This window comes from Strongylocentrotus purpuratus, unplaced genomic scaffold (assembly GCF_000002235.5).
Source record: "Strongylocentrotus purpuratus isolate Spur 01 unplaced genomic scaffold, Spur_5.0 spur5_contig_812, whole genome shotgun sequence".
Taxonomy (NCBI): Eukaryota; Metazoa; Echinodermata; class Echinoidea; order Camarodonta; family Strongylocentrotidae; genus Strongylocentrotus; species Strongylocentrotus purpuratus.
Genome location: NW_022145516.1, coordinates 1,499,914 through 1,518,997, shown reverse-complemented (window position 1 = coordinate 1,518,997; position 19,084 = coordinate 1,499,914). Strand labels below are relative to the sequence as shown.

Below are 19,084 nucleotides of genomic sequence, written 5' to 3'. Positions count from 1 at the left end.
GTTTTAGCCAATCTCTTTTTGTAATATAGTTTCACAGACAAGCTGTTTTAGCCATAAAAACAAGAGCCAAGACGGGCTAATTAAATCAATCAAACGCATCTTATGTTCGTCACCCCCACAAATTTGGCATCAAAGTGCCTCATCACAACCCTGGACCTACATTAACCTCTACAGGACAAAACAAGATTGAATCAATTACAATGTACATGTACTTTAAACCCACAAGATTTTAAAGCCATCCACAGTCAAAACAACAAAACAGTATGTTGTGATGCTCATCTTTTGGATCTAGTCAAGGATTTTCTTTAACCATTGAAAACAAATCAGAGAACAGAGAACAGATTCGTCGCTACGTACAAAGGAGATTGTACAGTGCAAGAGGCAAGCACAATGAAAAATATGTTATATGAACAAGAATTTTTGAAATGCAATCATAGGTGTGGAGTATTACATGCATTTAAGGTGTATTCTCAAATACCAAAATATCAATATTATACTAATGATAAGAATGGTACATTATCCATACATGTCCAAATTTGCTTCACAACTAGGTTATAAACAGAATATGTGAGTTTGGGGAAATTTTATAAAGGGATTGGGAGATTTCTTGTTACAGGCATTTGTTTCAACTTCATGCCTAAAATGAAATTTCATGATAAGACATTTTGTTACAAAACCATTATTATAAGATGTAAAATCAAAAAAAATAATTTAATTACACACTAATTAGTTATTATAGGGTTATGGGATAAAAGATTGTATACTATTCCATGTGTGCACGGGGTTAGTAAAAGCGTATGGCTAATATACCCTACATCACTTGACAGGTATTAGAGTAATTAATAGGGTTTCCATACACGTCTATGAAGGAAGCAGTCACTTCTACACTATTCCCATCGAGGGTGATAAATGGTTCCTGCTTACTTCATTCCTTGCAATTTTGAAGTTACAAACTGATTCATCCAAGAACGCAGGTTCAAAACTGAGTCACGACTTTCGGATGGTGACGTTAAAAGGTTGGTTTCCAGACGTAAATAATCATATCTGATTGATACACGTCTGTAAAAACCCAACACACACACACACATACTCCTTGCAATATCTTGACAGCTTCTCTAAAAATATCATCTGCACCTTATTGATGCACTTGATAGTATTTCAATGGCTTATCATATTAAACTTCTTGAAATACTCAGAGAGATTCTTTTTGGGGCATTCAATTACAAATAAATCAAAATCTGATATTTTTGCATTCTAGATTTGGTGAAACTGTGGTTATAAACTCAATACTACAATACTTTAAATGTTTACATTTTGCAGTACATGCTTTGTACTTGTTCAAAGGTTTTATTTCATTTGCAATAAATTCTTGTAAATCCTGTTGTGTGACGTCTTATTATTGAACACTTGCCATGCACTAACCCAAGAATGTAAATGATATTTTTTACTATAATTTGTATTGAAATTCACCAATGCACTGAATATTTTCCCTACAATATGTTATTTTCAGCAGGATCTAAATAATAAAGGCAATAGACAGCAACATTGAGATATTATATGAATAACTGAAGGCCATTTGCAGATGTTGGAAATATTTATGACCACCCTTTAATCTATGTAACTCATAGGTCTCGCTATTATTAAAACTGACAATTTAGAAGTTTGGTTAGAATCAAAACAGAATGTCCAAGGAAAATGCGAAAGAGCAAATCACTTTAATGTAATAATTATAAAAAAATTAGATCAATTTATATAGCGCAGCTACTATATAAATAAACTGTACTGCACTGTAATGAAGACAAAAGTCCTAACAATGCTACTTTACAGACACACAATAAAACCAAATATTCAAAAGCTCCTGAAAACAAGTGCGTCTTCAACATTGAAGGCAACAACAGATGAGGCTTTTCTTAGGTCTAGTGGTAGTTTATTCCAAAACTTTGGAGAGGCGCAACTGAAGGCACTGTGCTTCTATACTTTGTTTGTAATTTTATCCACACAAATAAAGGATCTAAATGTAATGAACAGTAGTCACTAAATTTGAAATTTCTTTCAATATGGTCATCTTGATTACCGGTACCCTACTTCGAGGTCACAAGTCTTTCGTTCTTTATAATCTTTAAAAGATGGCTGACACCCCGAGGGATAGCGGACCATACATGTAGATCTTAAATGGAATAAGATTGCATTAAATGAACTTGACAAGTCCCAGCTCAACTTCATCATCACATAAGTACACTCAGGAAGATTACTCAGTCTAGAAGGATACTTCTGTGTGAGTAATGCTATATCTGTTTGCGAATTTGACCCAGCTTTGGAAATAAGGGAGGCTGAGTCATAGAGCCTTGAGTTAGCAAGTAGGCGTAGGTAATTCCTTCTGTTTGGAGCCGGAAAGGCATAAATTCTGTATAAAATCATACAATAAACAACCTTCTGGCTCCAAATAGATGTCATGATCCTTTAGTTTAAAATGACGAAACATATGAACAACAACAACACTATCCAATCAAATCAAATCCAGAAATTTGTAGAGTGCCAATATCTAGGTGCTGATAAAACAGAAAAACTACTGAATATGTCATCCATGATTCACCTGGACAAAACCTGGGGGGGGGGGTGTTTAACAAAGACTAAGATTGATTTTAAGTCAGACTTAACTATGGCAGGCCGTTTCTGCCACTAGGGCGCTTTAGTAACGAGACGGTACGCACAGGAGACGGTAACGCGAGCGAAAAAAACAAACTGCGCATGCGCGATTCTGAATTCTCTCCGTCCCGTCGATTTTCGGAATGGTACTCGGCCAACATAGCGTTCGTTCCCTAAACACGACGTGATAGAGAGCTGACAAATAATTTGTATCTAGATCTAACAATGCAGGGCCCTACTGAAGATAAAAACAGGGAATCTACTAGTGTTTCCAATGTCTGTTCGGTACCTATACCTCAATCTACAATAAATTGATGGTTTGGCCGTTTAGGCCTACTTTGGGGGCCCTTTTTCATCGTTATGCATGACGTGCCTGCACGCTGTGCACTACAGCCCACCGCCGGGTCTATTGCCCCGGCGCTCCGGCCAAGCCTCGAGGCCCAAGAGCACTAGCACCAAAAGGCAGCAGGTGTGCAGTTCAGCGCGGCTTTGCGTCCCCGTCGCCTTTAGCAGACAGCGAAAGCGCTTAAATATCACGACGGTAACAAGAGTGCGAGACCCGTCATAGTTGGTTAAACACTCCGTCTCCTGTGCGTACCGTCTCGTTACTAAAGCGCCCTACTGTTTGCTCTCACCATTTAATGGCATTGGTCTCTCAAGGGACAAATCTACATAACTTTACATTTTTTGATAGTTCATTATTGAAGGAAAAAATAATATCTATGAATCATAAATGAGAGACTAATAGTGAGACCAACCAGTGGCATGAATGTCCTGTCATACTTAAGTCCAACTTAAAGTCGATCTTAGTCTTTGTGAAACACCCCTTGTAGTGGTTGGTTGTAAACACTTATCAGCTTATTTCTAGTAATACATTCTTGTCCTGTATGCATTATACTATGAAGACATGTATGAAACCAACACAGTAACAACTACAGGAACACTAAACAGCTTATTATTGTCAGCATCAAGGTCTTGGGAATAGACAAGTATTATGATACCCAAATGAAGTAGCTTATGAAAAGGAAAATCGATAGTACATTGCTCTGCAAAGAAGTAGAACAAATAGAGAAGCAGAACAATTAGAGAAGTAGATTGGTGAAAGTTTGATCGAAATTGTGCAAACAATAAGAAAGTCATACATTTTGGACAGCTGTAATCACTATATATATATATATATATATATAATGGAATTTCAGAGAAATTTCAGAGAATGGGATTTGTGATGAAGTGGTTAAGTCGGAAGAGAGAGTAGAAAAAAGTCATAGAAGATAGACAGACAAGTGACAGAAAAAAGAGAGAGGGCAGAAACATATCAAGAGGGAGAGTGTGATGGAGAGGTGTGATCTGTGTGTAAAATGGGGCAGAGGAACAGAGGGAGAAAGAAGATGATGAAGTTTTATTTGGAAAAGGGTATTACGTAAATTGAGGAGAAAAGCAAAAGAAAAGAAGAGAGTTAGGGAAAGGGGAGGGAGAGGAGAAGAGAGTTGGGGAAAGGGGAGGGAGAGGTGCAGAGAGTTGGGGTTCAATTTTAAGGTCATTGGAGCAGGTAATAAAATAATAGACAGTGAGAATCACAAGAGAACAAGAAGCAGAAAGAACATGGATGAGCAAGAGAAAGAGAAATTAAACTTTATAGAATGAAAGGAGAATACATGAGGGGGTAGCAAGATGAAGGTAACACGAGAGAGATGGAGAGAGAGGGGAGAGAGAGAGAGGGAGAAAGAGAGAGAGAGAAAGAGAGATTGTGCAATAATAAATATCCAATAAAGTTTGAAACTACTTTGCAACAATTGAAATAGAACTAGAGCAGGAACAACAGAGGCTCAAAAAGGTCCATATGAAATGTAAAAGAATGTTTCTGTAGCAATACTTTAGGGTATGTGAGCATTGCTAATGCCCTGGAGAAAGTGCATTCTGATACATAGAACATCATGAGAGCAGTATAAGAATTATTATTATAAATAATTGCCTGAACATTTAAATTAAAAAGAATGATATTGAAAAATCATTATCCATTAATAAAGACAAAGAGGTGATAAGTACCTTGGGTGCCTTTTCATGGTAGCTCGGCTAGAGCTGGGTAATATTAAGATTGCAGGGCCGTCTGGGAAAACGGTGCTAATACTGAGGAAGCTACCCCGGATAAACAAGATATACCATTATTGTTTTTTTATAATAATTAATATCTTATTATTATCATTATTATTCTTACTTTTTCTATTATTCTTATTCTTATTTTAACTGTTATTATTATTTATCTTATTATCATTATTATCATAGCACCAACCCCATGCTTTTCTATTCTGTTTTGTTTGACATTCAAAGTCTATTCACGTGCATCAAAACTATAAAATGATTCAGGGGTCATACAAAGTTAATTTTCTCTGAAAATATGACCCATGATATAGAGCTTTAATCCTCCCCAAGAGAGGCCTTGTTTCATGTCCAAGTTTCTGGTCAATTTAACAAGATCCTAAAGAGGAAAACCATAACTTCCTTTAAAACTCCCTAAATTATAACCAGATGCATAATTATAGGTATGTGGCTGTATAAAACTCTCTATTTTGCATGTAGGTAGCCATTGGCTGACCTATTTAAACTCAGGATTTTATGTCTCAGCAGATATTTGCTATTCTTTAAGATCAACTGATTAAAGATCAACACACACATGCAAAAGAGCAATCCTGTCTTTACCACAATGACCTTATTGTCAAATTAATTATTTTTAAAATTTCATACATAATCTATGAAGAATGAGCTCACTTTCCACAAAACACTTTTGCAAAGATTAGTAGGTGCAAGTCAACAGCACTTCTTTATAAAAATTGTCATGTATACAAGGACAGGTATAGTTTGGACTTAAGTTTGTACTTTGAGTTTTAAAAGTCACATATGCCATTTGCGTTAGACTTCAAAACAATCCGAATATATGGTTAGTTTGTTTTCACAACCTTCAACAAAAAGGAAGATAAACATGGCAAATGCCTTCATCCTGGTGTTCTTCCCCAACCTAACAGGAACCATACACAATTGACAAAAGGAAGATATTCTCTTTCAATCTGTCAAGTTTAGGAGAAAGGTGTAAACAGTTTTCTGTAGAGGTTTCCTATAATCTACAAAATCAGCCTTGACATTACGTATCAATTCCCTACGTAATAGTAAACCTGGAATCATTTGTAACAAGTTAAGTATAGTTTCATAAAGTGCTTAGTTTTATGTTCAACTAGTATATTTGTACATGTAGCTGCATAATGAACTATATTGGTTTGGGGATAGTCATGTACCATAATTTAATCTACTTGATTGCCTTATATCATTAGGTGATATGATTTTTGTTAATATATTGCTTAATCATTGTTTATGTGTAATGTGTCACCGCAGTGAAACATTTTCTTGATATGTATTTTTGAAGAATAAAGTACTACTTTTAAGAAACAAAATATTGTGAAGTGTTATGATTTACAGATGTTGATGAGAAGGAAAATGTATGATTGTCTGCAGTGTAGTACTAACCCATTGCTTACTGGAACCAGGTGTTCCCTGTGTTAAGCATATATGAGAATTAGATAATGCAGTAGTCAGCAGGTTAATTTGCAATATATTGTCGCCTTTCTCGCCTTTCTATTTCACTTCTATTTTCTATCCCCTTCCTTAGTCCTTCTAGGACTTTACACATGGTGTACCGTAAACCTCTACCGCGATTAATATATTGTTTGTCTACTCAGGATCATAGTGCTTGGCAAAAAGTGTTTCAGATTGCTCTATATGCTTAAGAATACCAATTATATTATAATTCATTCTGCTGCTAGAGCAAACAAGAAAATAGTTTTATGGCTTTCAAATCTAGTTTGAAAGTTATTGGAGTGGCTCAGTTGATACACTTTAACTATATACAGTTTTATACACAAATAAAATGGATAATTGCATTGAACTCTGACACAATATATCTCCTAATAATAAATATAAATAACAACTATAACATCCCTACATACTACATTTGGAAAATGTTCCAAGGTTGTTGAAATCACTCAGGGAAACCAATTTGAGAAACAGTTGAGTTTATTACAATAAAACAATGTTAAGGGTACATATTTTACAGTAAACGCTACACAGATATCAAATGTAATATTTTGTAATTCGCTGCATTATGTTACATAATCATAATTCTAATGTATGTCATAAAATAGTATTTAACATGGGCTTTGAGACACACAAAAACTACATCTGTCAAAAAAATATATAACGTTTCTTGAAAAAGCACATCAAATAAATCATGAGCCATGTCACTTCTGATAAATGAGATCTGTAAAAAAGAAAATCATTACACGCCTTAAAAGGAGATACCTCCTGCTTTATAAAATACTTGTGGATTAGCTGATCGTTATTAAACAAATAAAATCAATGCTATACATCTGTACATTTACAAGTACTTAGAGAAGGTAACAAAATGTCTCAATGGGTAAAGATTTAATAAGAATACAAATGTGATATATGTAGAAAAAATGCATGCAGGAACAATTGTTTCATTTTCTATACAGTTTTCGAAAAAATATCATAAATACTATAATGAATTTACGTCTATACATAGCATTTACATACATTTACATGTAATCCAGTCTAAATGTTAATACATGGAGAGAAATGATAAATACATGTATCTGACTCAGCTGTTAACTGCAAGTGCAGTTGTCATGCAGCTGCAATACAAATGTAGCTCCTAGAACTTTAAACTATGAAACTTTGTATCAATGTTTTACTCAGCAGGACACCATTTTCCATTACGTTGAATCACTTTATTTGAAAAGAAACCAACAATGTTCATTTTTGCTCAATGTTTAAAAATATGGTCCAGCACCATTCTTACAGCACTAAAACGCTTGCTTTTCAGCCCTTTTTAAAGAAGTCCCTATTGAATGCATTTGAAATCACACCTGCATGTATACAGGAAGTTCTCATTCATCACAATCACATCAATTTTGAAATCCCTGAACAGCCTTCAAAGTGGTGTCAGTAGTTATTTTACTGCATTCACTCTTCATCATCATTTCTCATAAATTAAAGGATATTCTTAAACCTCCAACGATTTATAAGATAATGGGTTATACTACGAGCTGATTAAAAAAATTTACGGTTCTATGTAGTCTCTACATTATCACAATCACCAGCACAACATCAACTAAAATACATCAATTTTATCAAAAATACCATTCAACTGATGTAGATCTATGCATTTAACCTCTTATTATATCCACCATATTGTGTTAATTCATAAAATATAAAACATTTGAATTACAGTGAAATATGTGTATAATAGGAAAACATTTCATATTAAAAACAAAATGTTAAAGACAGGAAACATGACTTTTAAAAATCATGGAGGTTCTTCCACAAGCTACTATTTTAACATGGTACTGCCCGTATAGGGATCAGAAATGAAAGAGATTACTCACGTTGAACGGCAACATAGACACTGCCCTCTATAGGGCCGGCTGCACAAGTGTAGGTGCCTGTGTCTGTTTCCTGGAGGTTGTAAATGATCAGGCGTGTTTCACCTAGGGATGGATTCTCTACACGGATACGGCCAAGGTCTGAAGAAATAAGGAAAAAAATATATAATTTCATTTAGAATGTAAACTATACAGATAACTTCTTTAAAGTTTTTTTTGGACGTGCAAATGAAAGTATGTGTGCTGTTTATTACTAATCAATTGGGCTTAGAACAAGAATATTGTTCATACTTCTCAGAAAAACGAAGAAAGAAACCTATTATGAAGCTGCTCTTTTATCTTAAGTTTCAGACATGATACACACTTCTAATATGTAAAATATGATATTGTTATGAGAAGGGTAAAAAACTTCTTTTTTTTCTTCAAATTGCTGAACTCTCTAGTATTTAAGAGTTTTCAGAATGTAAATAATGAAATGTGGAGCATGGATGTAGTCGAAAAGTGTACATCTCTTGACCGTACATCCCTTAATACATACTGATAGGCACATGACAATATATGAAATGTGTTCATTGGTGATAGCTCGCAAACAGCTGGAAATACCTTGCCGACTCATAATAAGATACCATGGAATTTAAAGATAGTGTCTCACAATTTAAAACGTCCAGCCCTGCAAGGTCCCTCCAGACCGGTGGTTTTAACAAGTTGGTATCATTTACAGAGGAGAGGTAACTGATTGTACCCCCGAGACATCGATCCCCCGAAATACCTCATCATGTACCGTACTACATAATACTGTCTTACCGTATGAGATGTCAATCCTTTCAAGGTTCCTCCAGACCGGTGGTTCTAACAAGTTAGTATCATTCACAGAGTAGAGGTAACTGATTGTACCCCTTAGACATGGATCTCCTGAAATACCTTATCATGTACTACAGAATACTGTCTTACCGTATGAGATGTCAATCCTTTCAAGGTTCCTCCGGACCGGCGGTTCTACCCAGAGCAAAAGTTACAGATTGTACCCTTAGACATGGATCTCCCGAAATACCTTATCATGTACTACAGAATGTTGTCTTACCATATGAGATGTCAAACCTTTTAAGGTTCCTCTGAACCGGTGGTTCTACACGGAGCAGAGGTTACTGATTGTACCCTTAGATGTGGATCCTTGAAATTCATATAACTCATAATAATGTCCTAATGAATGCTTTCTTCAGGGGTAATAGTAAGCACTATTTTTTCTTTAATTCCTCAAAATATGGCATCTAACAACTTTCCTCCCTTTTGAGAAAGAAAGTTGGGAAAAAATAAGGAAAATAAGGAAAAATAGGGAAAGTCGGGGTAAAATCTGGAACAAAAAAAATATTGGGAGAAAAAAAAATTGGTAAAATATATATTTTTTTTAATCAGGAAACAGATTTAAATAGGGTAATTATCAGGCCGGTTTCTTACCGTATGAGATGTCCACCCCTGCAAGGTCCCTCCAGACCGGTGGTTCTACCAAGTTGGTATCATTCACAGAGCAGAGGTAACTGATTGTACCCCCTAGGCGTGGATCCGAATCCTGACTGGGGACGATGTTAATGCTGACTGGTAGTAGGACTTGGCAGTGGTCTCCAACGTAACCCGCCGGGCAAAGACACAGCCCCTCCCGACAGACTCCTCCATTGATGCACATTGGGAAGCATCCTATAGAGGGAGGAATTATCAATCATTTAGGGTGTTGGTATGTTGTTGTTGTTGTTGTTGTTGTTGTTTAATCTAGGCTATTCAGTCAGTTAATGACCATTATTGCCGAATACTAAAAAAAGCTGTTTTGAATTCAAATTTTTACGCATATACACTCACATAATATGCGTGTGTATATATATATATATATATGTATATTTCTTCTTCTTCTTAAAAAACCAACAAAGGGGGGGGGAGATAATGATATCATGTTAGATTATCATGGTAAATGTGTAGAGGTGATATAAACAAGTGAACTAATCTGAGGTGTGGACAAAAAGGTTAAGGGTTCAAATTCCTGCCATGGTACTAACAACCTTTGGTTCGACATTGATCTACATTTCATCTGTTTAGAACCATAAAGGCATGAACTGTTTCAATACAGAGTTAACATCCTTCTGGCTCTGAACAAACGATTTTTCAGTCTCCATTGGTGTAGTGTGTATAGCTTCCCATAGGCAGGAAGTCCTTGAATGCTTAAGGATTGTTACCAAGGTAGCTCAGCTAATTTGTGTAAGTGTTTTGTATCCTCAGGTAAATCTACATTATAAATCCGACTTCCATTGTCATCATCAGCAATAGTATCATCATTATTATTGTCACTAGCAGTAGTAGTTGTAGTAGTCAAAGTAGTAGTGAAAGTAGAAGTGGCAGTAGAAATAGTAGTACTAGAAGAACTAGTCTTCTAATATACTATTATTACTCTTCTCCTCCTTTTACTTTTGTTTCTTCTTCACCTTCTTATTTTTCTTCATTATTTTCATTATTATCATTATCATAATTATCATCATCATCATCATCAGTATTTTCATTATCTGTATTACTATAAATATTATTATCATGTAGAAGTAGCATACCTGTGAGTTCACAGTGTCCACCAATGAATCCATCAGCACAGTCACAGACTCCATTGTTACATATTCCTCCATTAATACAGGGTGGATCACATGATCGTTCTGAAAGATAGGGAGAGAAAAATTCCATTACATGTTCTGTATTCTCCCTCTCTCTCTCCCTCTCTCTCCCTCTCTATCTATCTATCTATCTCTTCCCCCTCTCTCTCTCTCCTCCTCTCTATCTCCTCTAAATTCCAAGTCATCATTATTGTTATAATTGCATAATTCAAATGGTAAATTCTCCAACATCCCTAAGTCTAAAACAGGAAAACTGATATCAATAGGCAATACAAAATTCATTGTTATATGTTCCTCCATTCATACAAGGAGGATCGCAAGATTATTCAAAAAGATGGGTGAGCAAATATTCATGTTTGTGCTCTCTCTCATTACAATTCCAAGGGATCCCTTATATATCTGATAGGCATACGACCAAAGATTGATGAACATCAAGTTCGTCTCTTATCCTATTATTTCTGAAAACATCCCTGCCACAACACTTACGCCTTTTGGCAAGACAATCATCTTCATTTGCCACACTCCCCCCAGGTGATGTAATTGGGTACCTGGTGGGTCTATTCCTTGAAATGCAGTGCACTGGTAACGAATGCCCCAGGTAAAGCTAGTTTAATAAATTCCAAAGCTACTTGGAAGTGCATAGGGATGTTAGATCATGTCTGTTACAAGAACAGACTATTATTATTATCAACATGTGCTTCGAACCTACCTGCCAGGACGATGGTGAAGGTGGTTGTAAGAGGGCCTCCGTTGCAGCGGTAGATGCCCATGTCATCGTTGGTGAAGTTATGGATGATCAATTTGGTCTCGTAGTCTGAAAGACGCTGGGTGTAAACACGGTGATCCCGAACTGAGGAACATCAGAGAGCACAAAAATAATATGTTTGTGAATAGCGTATATTCTACTTCTATAAGACAGAAGTAATCTTACGGTTTCATTAATTCGTTTTCCATCTTATAGTTTCTATTTCTAATGTATTTCTGTTTTCATGTTTTGTTTGTTTGAAAACTTAGTTTAATTTTTTACAAGTACATTTATCAAAACGATGTAGAGGATAAAAGTGGTAGCATTTTAGTCTTAGAGAAATATTTTTTTTTAAGCTGTAAAATTAATGTGGTGATGCTGTATTCAAAGATTTTCCGCAGTAAGATCAAATGCTTCCCTCCCCCAATTCTGAAGACCAATATAGGGTTAAATCAAAACATTTGTTTAAAGTTACACAGTGGACCTGAAAACACTCAACCTTGATCCCTCTGAATGAGTAATCAGAACTTTCAAAGTCATTCGAGGATATTTCTTCACTAATCTCAATAAATACTACCCAGACAACCTGTGAACTTACTTTTCTACCCTTTATACATTCTGGAGAAGATCTGAATTTACTTCACGGATTTGACGAGATGATCTTGCTGTTAGGATCCTTCCAGGACATATACCCTAACAATAATCTCATATTTAAGAACTCACAAATCTCTTCAATTTTGAATTTTAATAATACAACTCAAAACAAGATTTCACTTGCCCTTTTAGGAAATTTAAAAAGAGGTTCTTATTGCATCAATCCTACCTTATAGATGTTATCTAGAAAAGACATGATGGCATGGTGGCTTAGTGGTTAGAGCGCCCACCTCATGAACGGGAGGTTGTGGGTTCGAACCCCAGCCGAGTCATACCAAAGACTTATAACAGTGGGACCTTCTGCCTTCTAGCTAGGCGCTCAGTATATTAGATTGGAGAAGGGTAGTAATAACATATTATGATATGCAGGGCCCGCTGGAAGAGCAGTTTCATGACTGAAGTGGCTACCCTGGGTAAATAAAACATTATTATTATGTGAACTTACTCGAGGGATTCGATGAGATGACCTTGCCATTAGGGTTCCTCCAGAATGGATACCTTGGAGCATTGGTTCCGCTGGTCCTACACAAGAACTCAATATCCTCACCAACCATTGGACTCTTTTCAATACTTGGGATGATGACAATAGATGACTGGAACCCAACTAAGAATAAATGAGAAGTACAGAGATGAAGTCATGAATATTCATACGCTGGATGCTATATTCATGAAGAGATGAACTTATGAATATTCATTAGCAAAAACTGTTCATGGTTCCGCTGGTCCTACACAAGAACTCAATATGATTACCAACCATCGGACTCTTTTCTATACTCGGGATGATGACAATAGATGACTGGAACCCAACTAAGAATAAATGAGAAGTACAGAGATTAAATCATGAATATTCAATGGCAAAAGCTGTTCGTGGCTCTGCTGGTTAAAATTACACATGTGGCATACGAGCGCCTATGCATAGAGGCGAAGGAAGCAACCAAAATTTTAATTCAGAAAGACAAAAACAAAGGGATTTCAGAGAGAGAGAGAGAGAGAGAAAGAGTCAGAGAGAAGAGAAAATGGACTTACTTCCGATCTGGCAGAAAGATCCTTGGTAGCCTTCAGGGCAGGAGCAGATGCCATCTCTACATGTTCCTCCGTTAGCACAGTTCAGAGGACAAGGGCGTTCTAAAAGAAAACAAACGTGATGAAATATCATCTTTGATTTGATGCCAAAATTTCACTAAAATTGTGTAATGATGTGAAAGAGGATGTGATATGACCCTTAACTCTGCAAGTATTTTAAGAACAAATGTGTTTGAAGATGAATATTGATGAAAAAATACAAAACTTGGGTTCTGTGTTGTACGCAGAAAACCTAAATTGTGTACTATTTCATTATTATACGTCTTCAAACACATTTATTCTTAAAATCCTTGTAGAAGTCAGTGTTAATACATGACATCCTTTTTCACTTCATTATACAATCAAAGTGAATGTTTGCTATCAATTTTTGTTGGGCTCCCGACACTTTAGAGAGGCTTTAAGCAAAAGTCACATTACATTTATATGACTTATCTGTGATATTATTTCAGCAGAAAATTTTTGATATGAAGATTTTAACATGTACAATTGAGGTTCCAAATAGTCTCAGCATTCAAAGATTATAGAGGTTTCAAATCGTAGTGCCATGAGACCATTTGTGTGATTGGCTATGATTTGAATATGATTGGCCTTTATTCCAATTATAATATTTGCCATGAACCATATTTTCTATGCATAGTGTTCACATTATTATTCAAAACAAAGTGGGAAAGAATTTGAATGTCCACGTAATGTTAATGCGATACATTTCCAAAATAGCATGGCACTCATATTGTAGAGTATGCAGTAGCCTCTTCGTCTATTAAGACCACCACATTCTTCTTATTGGTTTTATACAGCTTTTGAACAAGTTCAATACTTGGGAACTGTCTGTAATATGAAAGAAGGCATGATAGGTTATTCACAATTTACCCCAGTCTAATTTGTCTGTCTGAACATATATAATCAGCATAACTGCCTACATGTACCTTCAATACTGATGAATATAGTGCTGTTCAGAGGGCCAGTTGCACAAGTGAAGTAGCCAGCATCTCCCTCAGCTAGGGGTCTGATGTAAAGCCTGGTGGCAGTGGAGTTGACAGCAAAGGTGAATATACGGTCCACACCTAAAAAAAGATAATGAGTTATCACATGTTATCAATAAGCCATTTCATAGTTGCAGTCTGAGCACGAGCAGATAAAGGGCATTGCAGATCAAATTGTGAAATACATGGAGACAAAATACTGGATACATGCTTATGAAACTTATGTAATTATTATTCATTTATGCACAAGCAGTGGACTCCATGACACACAGGTGGAAACAAAGGCTATTTATGTAGCAGCTCCATCACTGTAGTAGTGATTATTTCAAAATCTACAAAGTGGAACCTCTTCATGTTATGAAGATCTGTGGATTTTCTGGGTCATTTGGGACATTTGCTAACCGTGAACTGGTCTATTGCCAGCAATTCACAAAACATATACAGCAAAGCATCACATTAGCAGAAACCTGCTCTACGGTCGGGTACATTAGAACTGAAACAATCAAGAAGTAGAAGAAGTATGTAACATCCATGTACTTACGAGCTTCTGAGAATCAAACTATGGCAAAAGGATTGGCCTTGAGCATTACATATTACAAATTTACAAGCATTAACAAAAGACATTTGTACTTCTACAATTTCTGATGATAATATAATTGCCTTCAATTGCAGCAAAGGGGCATGTTCAAGATAAAGACGAAATAAAGGGCCACAATAGATGGGTGGCCATTGAGCCAGGTTTGATTGTAACTGTAAAGGGGGTGTAGCATTGCAAATACTGGTTAACGCCATCTACAACTTCTTTTGGACAACTGTACGTAAACAAATAGACTTGATTAACGGTCAGCACGGGCTAGCGTTCGCGAAACAGACCGCAGTTCTCCTCACACTTTGGTTTCACTTATGTTGCATGCACGTGAATACTGCGGTTGCGTCGTCCGTAGTCGTATTATACCCGACTGGCCCGAGTTAGGCCACAGGAAGACACATAGTCTCGTCATGCTACACCCCCTTTAACTAGCCTATATCTGTGATGCTACTTACTTGTTTGCCTGATGCCAGCCACCCTTCCACTGGGGTCTCTCCATTGGGGATTCTCTGGGGCGAAGGTTCCTTGGGTGAGGCATAGGAAGGCAATGTTCTCTCCGGTATAGAAGACTTGACCCTCCTCAGGGTGAATGGCAATGGAGATGGGCTCCACGACTGAAACAAAGAAAGAGACGATTTGATGGTTTTATTGACATTGGGCTAAATGAATATTGGACCAAGTCAGAACCAGAAAAAAGAGGCATTAGACCAACGAGTTATCAGACTATACAGGCATAAGAGGAAATGACAAATGAATGAGTGATTACTAAATGGTCTCTTACTGATGAATAATTGTGAGTAACACAGTATTCAAGAGAAAAGGATAATCCTAAATATAAAGCAGATTTGCTTTTATGAGGTACGGTACACGCCGAAAATCTCCGCAACACGATTTACACGATTAAAAATTTACACGATTCGACTGCTCGCAGGAATCGTGTAACCATTTATTTTTACACGATTCGTTTTTTGCCAATGAAGCGAAATTTGAATCGTGTAAACGTGTAATCGTGTAAAATTACACGATTCCTCAATTCAGGTCGAATCGTGTAATCTGCCCGCCGAAAATCTCCGCAACACGATTACACGATTCAAAATTTACACGATTCGATTGCTCGCTGGAATTGTGTTACAATTTATTTTCAGTGGTGATGGTGAGCAGGTTAAGGACGTCTAGTTCAGTGAAAGCAAGAAGTTACTTCTTGGTTGAACGAGGACAACGTGGACGATACGAGGGGATAGCGAAGATTACGCTTTCTTTCTCTTGTATATATTTTTAATTGCAGTGTCTTGTCTCTAGTTTTATTATAGAATGTTTGAAAGTTAAAAAAATCAGTCCACTTCCCGAAAAGCACTCTCGGATTTAATCCTCGGTGAGAAAAAAGAAAAAAGCGATGAACGACGAAGGAAGGGGGGAATTTTGTTATTCCTAAGTTGTAAATAAGTAAAAATGATTACAAAATGTAAAGGAGGGCTAACATAATTAAGTATGTTGTGATACTCTTACATTACAAGGCTGTACCAATTAGAATTACGGTTCACCAGCTCATTCGTTACTATGAATATCGTTATACTTTTTTTTATTCAATCATTATCCATTTTACAAACCTGGTTTGTAAAAACGCGTCATATGACGCACGAAAACCAAGGTTTGTCGACAAACCTCCTTTGTGAATTCGGGCCTTAGACTTTGATCACTTATTGCTTTTTTAGTGTTCCTCATTTTCGTTAATTACCTTTTACAACATTGCATTATTCAGCTATATGTATAAAGAGCTACGGTCAAGGCTTAAGGGCACACTTCCTGTCACATACAAAAGAAGCTTACTCTGAATGTGGCCTGCCATTGACCCTCGCCGGGGACAAAGGCCGTTGCCCTAGCTACAGGCAGAGATCCTTACATAATACCTATTGTTCAGGGGGTTCCCCTTCGAACATAGGATCCCCCTGAACAATAGGTATTACATGCACGTAAGTATGTAAGCCACTGGCTACAGAGTGTAGGGAACAGTTGCAAGCCGAGAATGAATAGAATAAGTGAATGGCCAACTGTCTTTGAGTTACGTTTAGCTAGCGGCACAGTGTCCCCCCACTTTTTCAAGTTCCCCCAAAGTGCCCCTTTGTATGTAGGAAAAGTACCTATTTTACTTTGACAAGTGTCCCTATTAATTTGTAAAAGTGCCCCTTCCCCTTTTCAACTCTGATAAGTGCTCCTTTTCTTTTGACACACACCCCTTTTCCTTCGACGAGTTCCTATTTTCCTTTACAATAAGTGTCCATTTTCCATTCTCATTAGTGTCCTTTTAATCTCTAGTAAGTATCCCTCTTTAAGTACGAGAAATGCCCCTCTTCACTTTTGATAAATGCCCCCATCAACTCCGATAAATGCCCCTATTAAAATCTGATCGGTGCCCCTTTTCTTTCAACTAAAGCTTTTTTTTTATCTCTCTCTCTCTCACTCTCTCTCTTTCTTTCAATATCTTTCCATTCCCCCATATCTTTCTCGCCTCTCTTTCCCTCATTATGTTCCCCTCTTACCTTATTTATTTGTCTCTTTTCCTCTCCGTTTCATAGCCTTCTCATTTCTGTTAATTTTACTAGGTTTCGCCCTTCTTTTTTTTTATCACTCTATTTCACTCTTTCTTTTCTTCCGGTCAACTTTTTAGTTTTCCCATTTTTCTCTCTTTTTTTCTGTTTATCTTTATCGTGCCTTTCAACCCTCATTTTCCTTTTACACGATTACACGATTCAGAGCGACATTCTTCAATCGTGTAAATTTACACGATTACACAGTTACACGATTCAGGTGAAACGTGTAAACCGTGTAATCCTAAAAATAAATCGTGTAATCGTGTTGCGGAGATTTTCGGCGTGTACTGTACAATTTGAAGATCTATTCCAATTTAAATGTACATATTGCAATATACTGATCTTCCATTTTAAATATCTAGGAGAGGTGTACTTACTCTGGTGTCGGCAGGCTGTTCCATTGAAGCCTCTAGGACATCTGCATTCCCCTTCTACACACTCCCCACCGTTCTCACATAAGGGTTGACATTCTGGAACTATAACATGAACATAATAATCTGGCATTATTATATATTCCGTGATCTATATTTGAATTCGTGAAAAAGGAAAAAATATTTATAAAACTGTGACAATAATATTTATCACCATCCATATACTTGTATATAAGAATAAATAATAATAATCTGCATTTATATTGCGCTTAATACAAAATACCCTTTCTAAGCGCTTTACAGATATCATTACCCCGTTGTCCGATTCATTCACGCACAATGAGCACCATCTCCACTCCCTGGGGAGTATTCCTACGATATGATCACCGTGAGGGCATATGGCAATTATTATCACAAATGCTTTCATTATCCTTCCAGGTCCACGTTTCTCTCTTGGGTATGGGGTGGCAAATGTAGATTAGTGCCTTGCCAAAGGACATTAGTGCCATGTCGAGATCAAACCAACATTACAATTTCAAGTAAAGTGCTTGAACCACTCGACTATGACAAATCTACACCATTATACACGTTCAAAGAAACCAATAAATGAACGAGATAAACACATTTCTAAATATAATATCTGAACAAAACTGAAATCCGGTACATAGTCGTTACTACCTTCTTGTGGATAGCAAATTATATGTCATACATGTAGCAATCAAAACAAGAGTAATCCTCTTACTTATAATAGATTTACAGACAAAATGTTCTTCTCTCACTAGGAAAATAAATCTCAAGAAAGAGATTATTCCAAAGAATTTGGGCCACTCCGAAACTTAGATCCTAATCAAATGATTGGTTGAAAGCGTACACCTGACCAGGCATTTATTTTGCCTGACACATAATTTTGATAACGACCGGTCATTATCCATTTCTAATGACTGATCATTAGACTGTTCCAAAGGTACCTTGTGTGGGTAATTCTTACTAATGCCCTCACTGCTGTGTATTATTTGTATATTAACATTGTTGCCATTAAGAGAAAAGTTGACACATGAAGATCACATCTTACCCAGCTCATCACAGGCTTCTCCGGTGTAGCCTTCCAGACATATACAGATACCTTCTATACAGTGCCCTCCGTTGACACAACGAGGGATGCAAGGATAGGCTGAAAGAACAAGAAAGAATTCCGATCACTTAAGTTAACTCCACATGGAAAAAATGTACCGTATGATCAATCCCCTCCTTTTGTACATGACAAAAACAAATTATACATGTACATAAAATTTAAAAAACTGCTGCAAGGGATTCAGGGGTATGAACTTTC

At 36.6% G+C, this 19,084-nt stretch overlaps 2 protein-coding genes across 2 annotated transcripts in view; both read right to left on the bottom strand.

Moving 5' to 3' along the window:
- LOC763910 (kielin/chordin-like protein) overlaps positions 1-12,694 on the bottom strand; it is a 66,148-nt gene extending 53,454 nt beyond the window's left edge. The window contains exons 1-5 of the mRNA XM_030978307.1: positions 12,586-12,694; positions 11,451-11,591; positions 10,685-10,783; positions 9,552-9,788; positions 8,100-8,237 (exon numbers count right to left, since the gene is read on the bottom strand). Of these exons, the coding sequence (XP_030834167.1) occupies positions 8,100-8,237; positions 9,552-9,788; positions 10,685-10,783; positions 11,451-11,591; positions 12,586-12,694 (724 nt within the window). The remainder of the gene's footprint in view (positions 1-8,099; positions 8,238-9,551; positions 9,789-10,684; positions 10,784-11,450; positions 11,592-12,585) is intronic.
- Positions 12,695-12,834: 140 nt separating this feature from the next.
- Positions 12,835-19,084, bottom strand: part of LOC764957 — a 234,848-nt gene continuing 228,598 nt past the window's right edge. The window contains exons 149-154 of the mRNA XM_030978301.1: positions 18,827-18,925; positions 17,761-17,859; positions 15,251-15,409; positions 14,150-14,287; positions 13,167-13,265; positions 12,835-12,947 (exon numbers count right to left, since the gene is read on the bottom strand). Of these exons, the coding sequence (XP_030834161.1) occupies positions 12,835-12,947; positions 13,167-13,265; positions 14,150-14,287; positions 15,251-15,409; positions 17,761-17,859; positions 18,827-18,925 (707 nt within the window). The remainder of the gene's footprint in view (positions 12,948-13,166; positions 13,266-14,149; positions 14,288-15,250; positions 15,410-17,760; positions 17,860-18,826; positions 18,926-19,084) is intronic.